Raw genomic sequence first — 14,469 nt, 5'->3', positions numbered from 1 at the left:
CATTTATTCAATAATTTTAGAGCAAATGTTTATTATCCAAAGTCTGACTTTTTAAGACTCTAACACAGTGTTAATTTTTGGAAAGATCTTTCAGTTGTATTTTTATTTAAAATGATTTTGGTTGGGAAAAAACAGAATACTTTACAAGGTATAAGCACTTCATTTTTAAAATTGGGAAAGAGGATATCTTATAGGTGATGATTAATAGCAAAAACTTTATTCCAGTTTTAAACTCTAAAAGATCTTTCAGAATAGTATATCTATACAGCCAGTAGCCACTAAAAGAATACATTATATACTCATTTCCTTCATTCCAATACCTCTCCCCATATCAACTTACCAAAAAACTCACAAAGCTGGCTCCAAAACTCATTAATGGGCTATGATTTCTGTTAAGGAAACAAAATAAAATTATTTTTATTCTAAACTTTTATTTTAAAAACATTTGATATATCAGGATCATGATATATTACTAACAATTGGATAAAAGAATTTAAGGTCTTCAAGCAGATTAAATTGCCCTAAGAAAAAAGTTAGAGGCATATATATCTGCTAAGACAGAATCTGCCCCTGCTTCTTCAAAGCTAGGCAAACAATAAAGTCAAATTATAAGAGAGACTGCCTTAATGAAACAATCCAACATCTGCAAAACACATGGCCAAAGAAAGGTTAATAATCATTTTAAACATGCAAAACATATTCAAAACTTTACATATGTTTCATTTTAAGAGCAGACCAAAGGGTTTTTACCGCTTAGCCACACCTTGTAAATCCACTTATCCCATCCCAGTAACTTTCAGAATGCCTCCCTAATACCACATCACACCTGTCATATGGCGATCATCAATAAGACAAATCACAACACGTGTTGGAGAGGTTGTGGAGAAAAAGGCACCCTCAGACACTGCTGGTGGGAATGTAAACTGGTACACATGCTACGGAAAACAGTATGAAGGTTCCTCAAAAAATTAAGACTAGAACTACCACATGACCCAGCAATCCTTCTTCTGGGTATTTACCCCAAAAATCTGAAAACATTTATCTATAAAGATGTATGTACCCCCATGTTCATTGCAGCATTATTCACGGTGGCCAAGACATGGAAACAACCGAAGTGTCCTTCAATAGATGAATGGATAAAGAAGACATACATATATACAATGGAATATTACTGGGCCATAAGAAAAGATGAAATGCTGCCATTTGTGACCATATGGATTGATCTTGAGATTTTGTGCTAAGTGAAATAAGTCAGATGGAAAAAAATGAGAACCATATGATTTCACTCATATATGGGATGTAAAACTGAAAGCAACAAACAAACAAAAACTCACAGATACAGATAACAGTTTAGAGGTTACCAGAGGATAAGGGGAAAGGATAGGAGTTAAAAGAGGGTAAAAGAGGGTCAAACATATGGTGCCTGAAGGAAATTTGACTTTGGGTGGTACATACAATACAATATATAGGTGATGTATTATAAAACTGTACACCTGAAACCTATATAATTTTGTTAACCCAATAAATTTAATAAATAAAAAACAAGAGTGCCTCTCTAGAGTCAGTCACTCCCCCACTGTAATGCAGTCATTATCCAATTTTACACGTAAGCCAAATATGAAACAAAATCAAACTAATACCAATTCAAAGAACATAAACTTTCTGCTTCAAATTCACAGCCAGTACAAAATCTAAATCTCTATAAATTGCACTAAAGGGGAAAGCAAGTTACAATTGCCTTGTTAAAGAAAAACAATTTTACCATTTTTTAATTATGTAAATAATACACGGTCATAAAAAGAACACAAGAACAATGTATTTAGTCAATCCTCTACTGAAAATTTAGTTTGTGTCCAAATTGAGGGTGTGTTTGGGGCATGGGGAGTGGGTATAGGAGGGGAACATGCACGTTTATATGTATATACATATATGTATACATACATATATACCCCATTGTCGGGTGGGAGACCCTGCTTACTGCGCATGTGTCACTCGGAGTGGCATGCGTGGTCTCAGTTCTCGCTCCCCACATAAGAATGCAGGACATGGTGAAGCCAAAAAGGAACACCCACGGAGCCATAGATAGGGGAGTCATACCACTACAGTCTCGCTGGAAGCTGGGTTGGAGACACAGGAAGCAGGATCCACACCATCTGCAACCTGCTGTCCACTTCTCTGCCAACCAACCAACCTCACTTGTTAGCTGCAACCTGCCATGCTAACTGCAATCCGCTCTTGCTAGCTCAGCCACCATGTTCTTGCTAGCCCCCATTTTTCTGCTAGCGTAGCCACAGCTGTTATATTGGTGGCCAATGGCTCACTGGTTACAGCTGATGGCCAACTAGCCACAGCTGATGGCCATGCAATCACAGTTGATGGCCATTTACTACCTGAGCCAGCACCTTTCCATGTGAGGCCGAGAGCCTGGAAACTGCACTCCTGGCTCTGTCCCCACACCCATGATCAGATGAACATCTTTGTATATGTATCTTTGCAAGCAAGTCCAAATATATTCTTGGGATAAACTGCTAGAGATATAGCATTGCTGAGTCAAATAGCATGCACATCTGTTTTCCAACCAGAGTGTGATACGTGTGTGGTGGTGGGGAGAGGGAGGGAGGAAGAAGGATCAGGAACTCAATTTATGTGCAATGTTAACCTGGTGAAATTTCTTCCCCATCTATAATACTTGATACCCACTCAAATTCTACAGCGAATATCTGTAGAATTTTAATAGGGTACTAAAAGCTACAAGAAAAAAATTAGAAAGGTCAACTCACTTGTGCAGCACTCCCCGCTAGCACTCATACCCACAGAACTAGCTCAAAGAGCACCTCTAACAGCAGAGTGAAGTCTCTGTCATCTCTACCCTCTGCACCAGAACAGCTGTTAGTTCTCTCATTCCACAGCTTTGCACAGATATAGCATTATAGGCTCCCACCCCACTATGTTATAATTTGGTTTGCCTGTCAGTGTCCCCTGTAGAATGCTATTTTCTGTCTCAATTCTCATCACCATCATGCCTTACATATAGCAGGCATTCAACACACATGAATCAGTCAAGCAAGGAATGAAATGACATAGATTCTGCCTTTCAGGAACAGACACTTCTCAATTGAGTGATTATTATGGTTTTCCCTTCCCTTGCTTGCATGTAACACTTTGCCACTTGAGAAATCAAAGAAGCTGAAACTAGGACCTACTGTTCCTACAGATGCTTCTTGTTCTTGACTAAAATTAGGTTTGACAGCCATGGCTATTGATTATTCATGGTACCCTAGCTTAGCCCTTAGTACCTCACACACCATCTTATCATTTAAGTGACAGAGCAGCCCAATGTAAACATTTGTTCCTCCTTGAAGCACCGTCTTTGTAAACCTCACAGCACCTGGGTATATTAGACACTCAATAACCATCTGATCAATAAGCAAGTAATCCCTCACACACTGCACGTTAACCTGGTGTTACAGAGCTTTCTCCAACAACGCTCACTTGTTTCGTCCACTTGGATTACTTTTAACTCAATATACTTCAAGTGATCTTATGTTAATGTACCTCATCTTAATCAGTTCTGGCCCACATGTTTCTACATAAAAGTTAATCATTTGGGGGATCTGGAAATGTTCTCACAAAGAGTACAAGAATCATTACTTCGAAACTTAGGCTCCAGGAGAAGGAAGAGACTTTTCGCTCATTTCAGTATGTTCATATTAGGAACCAATAAACAGTGACCAAAACCACGGGAGGGAGTGTATTATGTAAAGGTAAGCATTAGAACCAAAATACAAACCTTTCTAAATACCAGATGATATACAAAAGACGAAGTGAGGGTAAGTGAAATAGAGCACGTAGTGAAAATCTCACTTAGTAAAAAGAAGGGAGGATATATACATACAGATTTCCTAATATTGAAAAAAAACAAAAAACAATGGCAAGATAACCCATAAATTAATAAAACAAAAAAACAGATATCTACAAGGTGAGGGACAGAATAGGGAAAAAGAAACAAGGATAGAAACAAAGCTTCTTTATAAATATTTTGTTTTGTAGAGTTGATTTTGGAACCATGTAAATATCATACATGATAATAAATTAAATTTTAATAATGCAATCCCTAAAAATAAAAAGTAAAATAAATTAAATGTACCTAAATGAAAATCCAACTGGTAAAATAACGACACAGAGCACTAACTATTCCAAGAGACTTTTAAAAAACAGTAATCTGACAGCAAATGCCTATTATGAAATATTCTTAAAAACAGACCCAAAAGATGGCAAATATTTCTAAAATTTGTCATCAGTAATCACAGTCTTACCAGTTAAGTTGGAATTGTTGTTCTATAAGGTTGCTGGGTATGTAGTTTGTGATAAAGCAATGTGTAGGTATGTTGGTATTTGTTGAGACCCAGAATTTTGTGAACAGGAAAAGAATGCAGTTAATTAAAAATCTTATAGTCCAGAATATGAACTGGAAAATCAATGCTCATTGTAATTTTTTTATCTTTAAAAAATACACATCTTCTAGCTCTGTCTACTGAAAAAGTCTAGAAACAATGACCACTCAGTAGTACCGAGCATGCCTAGCTCTTGAAATACATTAAGTAAAGAAAACCATAGCTCCTTGAAGAAATGGCTGATTCCAGGTCAGGGTCAAGAAATGTTTAAGAAATAGCCTAGAGTATCTTGTTACAGCAGAAAGGAAGGGAGTTTAAAATATATATTAGAATCTTGAAGAGGTTCCCTCCAGCCAAACATGGAACAATTTGATCATCAACGAGGGTAAAAACAGTAATAGACTGAAATACCAAATAAGTTCAAACCATAAGCTCACAATACTTTTAGTTTAAAAAAACAAACAAACAAAAATCACCTCACGGGTTGCCTATGGAGGATGCTAGGGAATCAACTCATTGTTTTGAAAACTGATTTAAAAATGAAGGACTAAGCACATACCCTGCCTTCTCTCTGTGGATTCAGAGTAACTATAATAGTTGGGTGGCAGGGAGGAAGGCCTCTTTTTACAAAAATATCCTGGGCTTGTAAATGAAAAACAAATGATAGAATCAGACTATCTCATTTTGCAGCTTCTAGTGAATTAATGGACACAGGCAATGATCATAAAGACAGGGGAACCTATTAAACACCGCCATGCTGATATGACTGGCAAAATCTAAGTCGTGGGAAATTCTACAGGAAAAAGCATCCTAGTTTCTTCAACAACAATAAAAAAGCATATGGGGCAAAAAGAGACTAAAATAATCTCTAAAATAAAAGGCATATAAAACAACAGACACATAAAGACATATGTAAGAGACATAAAACAGTAACAAATATATATTCATACAAAATGTAAACACATACATAAACACATACATATACACACTAGCAACAATTAGAAAATAAAACTTAAAAATCATTCACAATAGCACCAAAATATTAATTATCTAAGGATAAATCTAACAAAGATGTACAATATTGCTACACTGAAACCTCAAAACATTACTTAGAAAAAAAAAAAGACCTAATTTAGGGTTTCTCAACAGTGGCATTCTTAACATTTTGGGCCAGATAAATTTTTGTTGTGAGGGCTGTCCTATGCATTGTAGAATATTGAATAGTATCCTCACCCTTGACTTACAAAATACCAGTAGCATACAGCCACCCCTCCCCCCCAAAATGATGTGACAACCAGAAATTCTCCAGACATAGTTAAATGTCCTCTGATGGCAAAATCAGTTCTGGCTGTGAACCACTAACCTAAATAAAGAGATACTAATTCTTATGGACTGAAAGGCTCAATATTGCTGAAATGTTAATTTCTCTTAAATTGAACTATAACTTTGACGCAATCCTAAGTAAAATTCCTGTGTGCATGCGTGTGTGTGTGTGTCTGTGTTTTGAAAAATGGATTCTAAAGTTTATATGGAAAAGCAAGATACTTAGAAATGGCCAAATCAAATATGAAGAACAAAAAAGCTAGGGACCTACATTACCTGATATCAAAACTTGAAGTTAAGAATTTCTGTTCACTCATTAAAAGATTGTAAGAGGCAGATCACAGACTGTGAGAAGATTTTTGCAATACACATCTAACAAAGTGATCATCTTCAGAATATGTACAGAACTCCCATGATTGAGTAAAAAATGACTGACAACCCAGTAAAAAAAATGGGCAAAAGTCTTAGACACTTCACAAAAGAGTCAATAAGCATATTAAAAAGTGCTGAAAAGCATTAATTATCAAGGAAATGCAAATTAAAACCAAAATGAGATACCACTACACATACTCTCATCATATTGGCCATGCTTATTACGTATGGGCTGACAATACCAAGTGTTACTGAGAATGTGGAGCAACTGGAACTCTCATACATTCTTTAGCAGTATCTACTAAAGCTAAACATATGCCTACTCTATGACCCAGTAATTTCATTCCTGAGTATGTGTGTGTGTGTGTGTGTATGTGTGTGTGTGCGCGCGTGCACGTACACAACAAAATTGAATAATTATGCCCCCAAAACACATGTATGGTTTGTTAATAGTAGTATTATTCATAGTAGTTTCATACTAATCCATCAATAGTAGAATGGATCAAATAATGGTAGCATATTCATTCAATGGAATAATTTACAACTATGAAAAAGAAAAAAATGACTGCTAAAGGCAAAAAACATGAATTAATCTCATGGACATGATGCTGAAAGAAGATAAACATAAAAGAGTACATACTAAGTGTTCCATTTATTTGAAGCTCAAAACTACTATTTTAACCTCTAATGATGAAAGAGGTCAGAACAGTGATACTTTGGGGGATGCTGACTGAGGAGCCCATGGGAGGAGGCTGGAATGCTGGAAATACCCTATTACTTTACCTTGATGTAAGTAGTTACACAGTCATGTTTACATATGTATACATTCTTTACTATATGTTTTTCCTTACCAAAAATAAAAAAGTTAAAGAGAAAAAAAATAAATGATCAGTGATGGATATTTGATGTATTAGTGAATTACTAGTAAAATCTGGCAATAGTATTATGGCTACATTTTAAGGAATCTTTTTTTAGAGGTATTTATGAAAGTATCTACAGATGAATAATATGATGGACTGGGATTTGTTTCAAATATAATTTGAGGTAAGAGAATTAAAAGTAAGCAGAAATTTAGATAGACTAAGATTGGCCATGACTTGATAATTATTGAAACTTGCTGACTGGAACATGGGAATTGATTAAACTATTTTATGTACTTTGGCAGATGTAGACTATTTTCCAAAATAAAAAGTTAAATAAAAACAAACTTATAAATAAAAACCCTCTGCAAAAGATGTCTTTTGCAGAGATCAATTCCTTTGATGAGAATTGATGAGGATTCCTTCGATGAGAAGACTTCTATTGGTCACTGCCATAATTTTCTTTTTAAATATGAACCATCAGTAATAAAATAGCTCTAAATTTTTATTTCTGTATAATGAGTTTCCCAAGGGTAGAAAAACTGTTGAGAATACAAAGAAGCAACTGATCTTCTATTTCTATATTTACTAACATTGCCATGGATTTTTAAAAAAACAAACTTTCTCCAGGATATTAAAAACTGGACAGATAAAGATATTGTTTCCTGAAATACAGTGAAAGGGAATGGATACATTTGATTCAAAAGGAATATTTTTCCATTAAATAAATGGGCATAATTACTATAAGACTGTGCCTAACTGAAAATGTTTCTTCAAATGTAATTTTGTCCCCTAAACACAGTGGCAAATGGCTAGAATTTAAGCCTTTCCTTGATTTTTCTGAAACTTCTATATTTATATAATTTTGAGTTCTCCAAAATGACTTTTCTCCTCTTCAAATGTGTGGGGAGACTGGACTTCGTATCACAAAGGAAATCCAGGGCCACCTGAACCTAATTGGCCCACGGCAGTAATCCTCATCTTTCACTGCAGCCGGGAGAACCCAGATCTGAGGGTTGAAGAAAAAATTGCCCAAATTCACCCCCACCCCTCTGCTGCTCTTAAGGGGGCTTTGCCTTTTCTGTGACACATGCTGTATTGAAAATCACAGTCCCAGGGGACCACGGGAGTTAACTTCATACAATCATCAATCAAGGCATTACTGAATGCTTCTCTAGACGCTTCTTACCTTGTCTTCAGAAACACAACTTTTGCTAACAGGACAAGTGCTATCCTCTGCTCAGCACAGTAACTCAAACAATGGTCTTTAAGGGGACAATATGAGTTCAGTACTTCATTTTCTTTCTGAAAGTAAATAATGCCAACAGAAGGAAAAAGCTAAGTGCATGAACCACTCACTGCAACATTATCCAGAATAGGGAAAACCTGGATTTAAAAAAAAAAAAAAAAACTACATCGAGGGAAAGCTTTATGACACTGAATCGGCAATGATTTCTTTGATATGACACCAAAAACACAGGCAACAAAAGTAAAAATACATAAACTGGACTACATATAAAAATTAAAAAACAGTCTGTGCATCAAAGGACATAATAGTGAAAAGGCAACCTGTAGAATGTGAGAGAATATTTGCAAATCATACATCTGATAATGGATTAATATCCAGACTATGTAAAGAACTCCTACAACTCAACAACAACAAAAAGAAACAACCCAATCAAAAAGTGGGCAAAGGACATGAACTGACATTTCTCCAAAGAAGATACATACACATAGCCAATAAGCACATGAAAAGATGCTCCACTTCACTATTAGGGAAATGCACATAAAAACCATAATGAGATACTACCTCACACCCATTAGGATGACTACACCAAAATAACAGAAAATAACAAGTGTCGGGGAGAATGTGGAGAAAAGGTACCCTTGCACAGTTGGTGGGAATGTAAAATGGTGCAGTCACTATGGAAAACAGTATGGTGGGTCCTCAAAAAATTAGCATTATAGTTATCCCTTGGCATTTGCAGGGGATTGATTCCAGGCCCCCCCACAAGTACCAAAATCCACGGATGCTCAAATCCCTTATATAAAATGGCATAGTATTTGCATATAACCTACGCATACTCCCATGTATTTTAAATCATTTCCAGGTTACTTATGATGCCGAATACAACATAAATGTTATGTAACTAGTTGTTATACAGCGTTGTTTAGGAAATAATGACAAAAAATATCTCTAAATGTTCAGTACAGATGCAACCATCATAGGCCCGACTACCTCATACACGTCTACAACAATGTTAACATTTTTTTCCCAAATATGTTTGATCTGCCATTGGTTGAAATCATGGATGTTGAACCCATGGATATGCAAGACTTGGCTGTACCTTATGATCCAGAAATTTCACTTATGCGTATATACCCCAAAGAACTGAAATCAGGAACTCAAACAGATGTTTGTACATCCATATTCTAGCAGCATTATTCACAATAACCAAAAGGTGGAAGCAACCCAAGTGTCTGTAGATGGACAAATGGATAAACAAACTGTGGTATATCCATTGAATGGAACATTACTCAGCCTTAAAAAGGAAAGAAATTCTGACACATCCTGCAATGTGGATGAAACTTGAGGACGTTATACTAAGTGAAATAATCCAGTTACAAAATGATAAATACTGTATGATTCCACTTATACGAAGGACCTCAAGTAGTCAAATTTAGAGAGACAGGAAATAGAATAGTGGTTGCCACAGCTTGGGGGAGGAGAGAATGAGGAGTTATTGCTTAATGGGTATAAGTTCAGTTTTGGAAGATTTTTAAGAGTTCTGGAGATGGGATGTACAACGATGTGAATGCACTTAGCAATACTGAACTGTACTCTTAAAAATAGTTGAGGGTAAACTTTATGTTATACATATTTTACAATTTAAAATTTTTGAAAATGGGAGTCTACAAAAAAATAAATGCCCATAACATCTTCAGATGGAATAGTATGACCTAGAAAAATGCCTGACCAAATTTAATGTAAAAACAAAAGTTCTGTGTGTACTTTATTCCAACACATATGAACAAAAAATGAGTATTTGTCGTGAGGTGCAATAAGATTAAAAGTGATTTTTTTTCAGGAAATGCGTATCTGTGGGGAGATAAATAGTCACGACTAAAACTGCAGTAATCATCATCTGTTTCAATAATGTCACCATAGACATTCTCCTTACTTTCAGACACCTTTTAGAGAGAAACACACATCATTTAAGTCAATTACTTGCTCTAAATACTCCCTGTGATTCAGTTCTTGCTTTGATACAATTTCTCAACAGACTATATCATCCAGCCAAACAAACAGAATAATGGGGCGATTCAATAGCAAATAGCCAAAGCCTGCTATGTGGGAGTGAGTTCACTTAGTGACAAGCTAAGGTCTCTGCCCAGCTGTGGCCCAGGGTACCATTAACACAAGGCTAATAAATTGTCCCCAAAGAAGAGAGAAACACTTATATGAAGTTAAGTCCCCCAAACAGTCTCTGATTGTTTTTCAGAAACAGATGCAAATGATTTGGGCATTATTTTTCACATTATCTGTATAAATAGTACAAATAAGATTTTAAATGCATCCCTATCAAAATTAAAGGGGGAAAAAAGGTAGTAGGACATCAAACAGAACCACATATTGTCTTGCTATTTGAACTAATTATTTTACTAAAATTTTTTTTTCAGTTTTAATACTGCAATCTTCCCTCTACCTCCCTGATTCCTCACCACACTAAGAAAAATAATAATAAATAAAAAGCCTTATAATAAGGAGTTTAATGAAAGCTGGGTTAAAAACTAAAACATGCCCAAGTCAGTACTGAGTAGATAAAACCCTGAAATGTTTAAATTTCACAGGACACTGACCACCTGAACGGAGACCTCCCTTAACTTGTACTTGTGCTTCCTGGGTGACTGGCTCAATTTTTACTGCCTTGTATTTCAAGTTCTCTAACTTTGAGGACACTCTGTTACACCATCAATAGATAAGATTAACTCGATTCTTCGGCAACAAACTATGTTTTCCAAATATACTGAACTTACTTTTTAATACCACTCAGAAATGGGAAACTATTATGGTGAGCTATTTGGAAGCCTTGATAGGAAGGATGTTTGGCCTTTCAGTGCCAAACAGCATATAAGTTTTTATCACTAACCGACTAAAGAGACTGAAAGATTTATCTCTACTCTTACTGTGAAAGCAAGAAAGAACAGCAATGTTTTCAGTACAGTGTCCTCGCAGCATTCATTCAACAAACATTTTTTTAAAGAGAACATCTGCCATATGCAGAAAAGGAAGAGGTTCCTACGAAGTGATGAAGGAAAAACTCTAGACCACAGCTCTAGGAACAAAAGTGCCTTATCACTTAGAGGGTGGCCAAGGAAAATAAAATGTGAAAAAGGTTTGTTTAAAGGGTGTTTCTTGACATGATTTATAATAGTTGTTAAGAATAGTTTTCAAAAGGAAAAATCTAATTATTCTGAAAGCATCTTAGTGAAAAAGTACTACAAATGCTTCTTTTATGTATCACATATAGCATCCTTAGGGGCTCATATGTGATTGGAAAGCATCAGTAGAATGTTCCTTTTGAAGCTTGTTACGAATCAGATTAAAATATAAAATTCATTATCTATGGTCTTCTAGAAAGCTAAATCACTTCCATAGGAATCCCAGGTGGATGTATCCCATTCACTAAGTATCATCTTCCCTGCAAGCCTGAGAATTAGGTACCTGGGTCCATGCACCCCATTGCCCCACATCTTCTAATTCTCCTTGATAAATTTCCAGTTTTAAAGCATCTTCCCATAGTGCACAGCTAACTCTGAGCCTGCTCAGTGACAGACTAAAGTGTCACCCCTATCGAAGCTTAACGATTAAGAGAGTGATGAAGAAATCAGGCCCAAAACAAACAATGCAATTTACTATCAAAGTCAAAGAACTCACGGGTGGTTTTCCACATTGCCCCTTGTCTCCATCAACTGTTATCTAAGAGAAAACTATAAACTTAAAAAACAAAACAAAATAGATGTTTAATTTTAAAATCACATATGCAAGTCATAATCAGATAACATTCTACAGTTTAGAAGAAAGTAAATGAAAGTTCTATACATGGGATTATAAGGAAAATTCTAATAAATCTAGTTTTCTTTCATTCATCCATTCAAAATATATTTGTTGAATACCAAGTATACAGCAGGCACTGTGCTACGTACTGGAGATACAAACACAAACGAGAACATTTGTTTTCTTGACAGAGCCTACAAAGTCTAGTTTGGCTGCTAGAAAGAAACATTCCAATAATAATAAATGATGATGGAAAGTGGGTAGAGATGCTTCTTTATTTTACTCACAAAGTCACCTTCTAACACCATACAAGTATTTAATGAAGTCTCAAAAAGTCTGCTTACCAACTTTGATTTCCTCTTTTCTATGTTTTTTTTTTTAAAGAGAATACGAGGTGTGATTGAAAAATACAGTAAATGTTTACATAAAAAATGTATTACAGTAAAAGACATATTGCCATTAATCCCCCTCAACATATGCCCCCATGCTTCAAACACACTTATTTCATTGTCCTTGCCACTTTCTGAAGCAGTTCTGGAAGTCCTCTTTCATGAGTGTCTTTATTTCATCCTCCATCATGACAATGATCCATATCACACATAGCTTCTGGTATAGCAACTTCTGTCAAATAAAAACATTATGGTGTATCTACATTCACCTTATTCATCGGATCTGGCACCGTGCAACTTCTGGCTCTTCCCCAAAGTCAAAATGATTCAGGACATCAAGGCAGCCATGACTGTGTAACTAAAGATACTCACGAAAGAGGACTTCCAGAACTGCTTCAGAAAGTGGCGACACCAATGGGATAAGTGTGTTCAAAGCGAGGGGGATTAATGACAATGTGTCTTTTATTGTAATACATGTTTTTAATTTAAATATTCACCATACTTTTTATCACATCTCGTATATTAATAAGCCTCTAATCACTGTCTATTGTATCTCTGTATGTTAATTTTCTACAGAGCACTTACTATTATTTGCTATCTCTCTCACTTGTTTGTTTGAATAAAAGAAGTTCCCTGTGAGTGGGAACCCCATCTCTGCCATGTGCCGCTGTCCTGGCCACATAGGACACAGCCTGGCATGTAGCAAGTCACTGATACATATCTGTTTAATAAACCAACCAATCATCTCCTACAAAATCCTCACGTCATGGTATTTCAACGGATGGACCTTCCTCCATAGGTCAAAAAAAAAATTACCAGATAGAAGACCATCATCAACCTGAGCCCATAAAAACTGCTTTCCTTAAGGAAAATAAGTGTGCTTGCTTTCTTTATCCAAAGACAACAGTGGGGAATTTCATAGAAAGGCTCTATTCTTACTTTTCAGACACAACTTAAAGCATGATCCTTGGGGAACTTTTTATCTAAAGGACAGCATGTCCCTAAAAACACTGATTGTCATAGATATTTAGTTTATAATTGTTTCATTTATGAGTGTTTTTGGAATAGGTCCAGGCTTCTGCCCAGACTTTTGTTTATGTGTGCCCACCCTTCCTGGGATTTGAGAGTGCTTAGCGTACCACCGGCTGGCCCCAAGGGCACCCCTCTTCAGGTCAGGGGCACCCCTGAGCCAGGAGGGACGCCAGTCCCCAGGGAGCAGTGGCTCCTGTGTATGCAGTGATGTTTGCATTCACAGCCACTGGAGTGTCTTACTATTTACTTTAACTGCTTGTGATATGGCCTTATATCTTATCAGAAATTGACCTTGTAATTCACCATCTGGTGCCAAGGAGCCATGAAAGACTTTCGCCGGAAGCAGTGAAGCCATCAGCTTGCAGCAGAGCGTGGGAGGACCTCTGGGGGCAGGCTGAGATTCTGGGTCTCTTCCCCACATAGGGACAGAATAAGCAAGAGCCTTGATGGTCTGTATGTTCCTTGAAGTCGTTAATTATTTACAGGCAGATAATTAATGAGCCACTCTACACAACACTCTGAAAAAAGTCACTAGGCCCTTGATTTCTTACTTCCAATGGACAATTGTTCTAATCGATGTAGTTCTAGGATGTACATATATTAAGATGCATCCCCTGCATACGGTAAAATACCCCTCAAAGCCACCGTGGTAATTTAAAATACAGACGAGTTCTACAACTGCATGGCAAAAACAGAATTTCACCTTTTAGGCTTGTCTCTGGTGTCCTGCAAAGGAAAAGCTAGCAGATTCAGGGCTATGACTTAGGACTTGGGGTGGAGGAAGACTTGGGGAACAACTACGAAAGAGAAATGGTGAACAGGACAGAGGACACGGAGGGCTTGGCCTGGAGTGGGAGCTGGGGAGTCTCCTGGAGGGCTGAGTGCTACCCCTCAATGTCCCAAATGGTGGCCCAGCACCTAGTCACCAGGCCTGTGAGGAGGGAGATGAGAAAAGACTGAGCAAAATGAAAGCCAGGAAAAACTTTGGTCCCCAGTTCCTATCTTTTAACTTCCAAATGATTTGCATTAGAATTCACTGG

General features: G+C 36.6%; 1 protein-coding gene across 1 annotated transcript in view; it reads right to left on the bottom strand.

Annotated features, from left to right (window-relative positions):
- The window catches only part of TTC39C (tetratricopeptide repeat domain 39C), a 98,589-nt gene that overhangs the window by 47,676 nt on the left and 36,444 nt on the right, over window positions 1-14,469 (bottom strand). The window contains exon 2 of the mRNA XM_074340220.2: window positions 341-389. Coding sequence (XP_074196321.1) covers window positions 341-389 — 49 coding nt within the window. The remainder of the gene's footprint in view (window positions 1-340; window positions 390-14,469) is intronic.

This window comes from Rhinolophus sinicus, chromosome 4 (genome assembly GCF_057876585.1).
Source record: "Rhinolophus sinicus isolate RSI-liver-muscle chromosome 4, RSI-T2T, whole genome shotgun sequence".
Lineage (NCBI taxonomy): Eukaryota > Metazoa > Chordata > Mammalia > Chiroptera > Rhinolophidae > Rhinolophus > Rhinolophus sinicus.
This window is presented reverse-complemented; position numbering and strand designations above follow the sequence as displayed.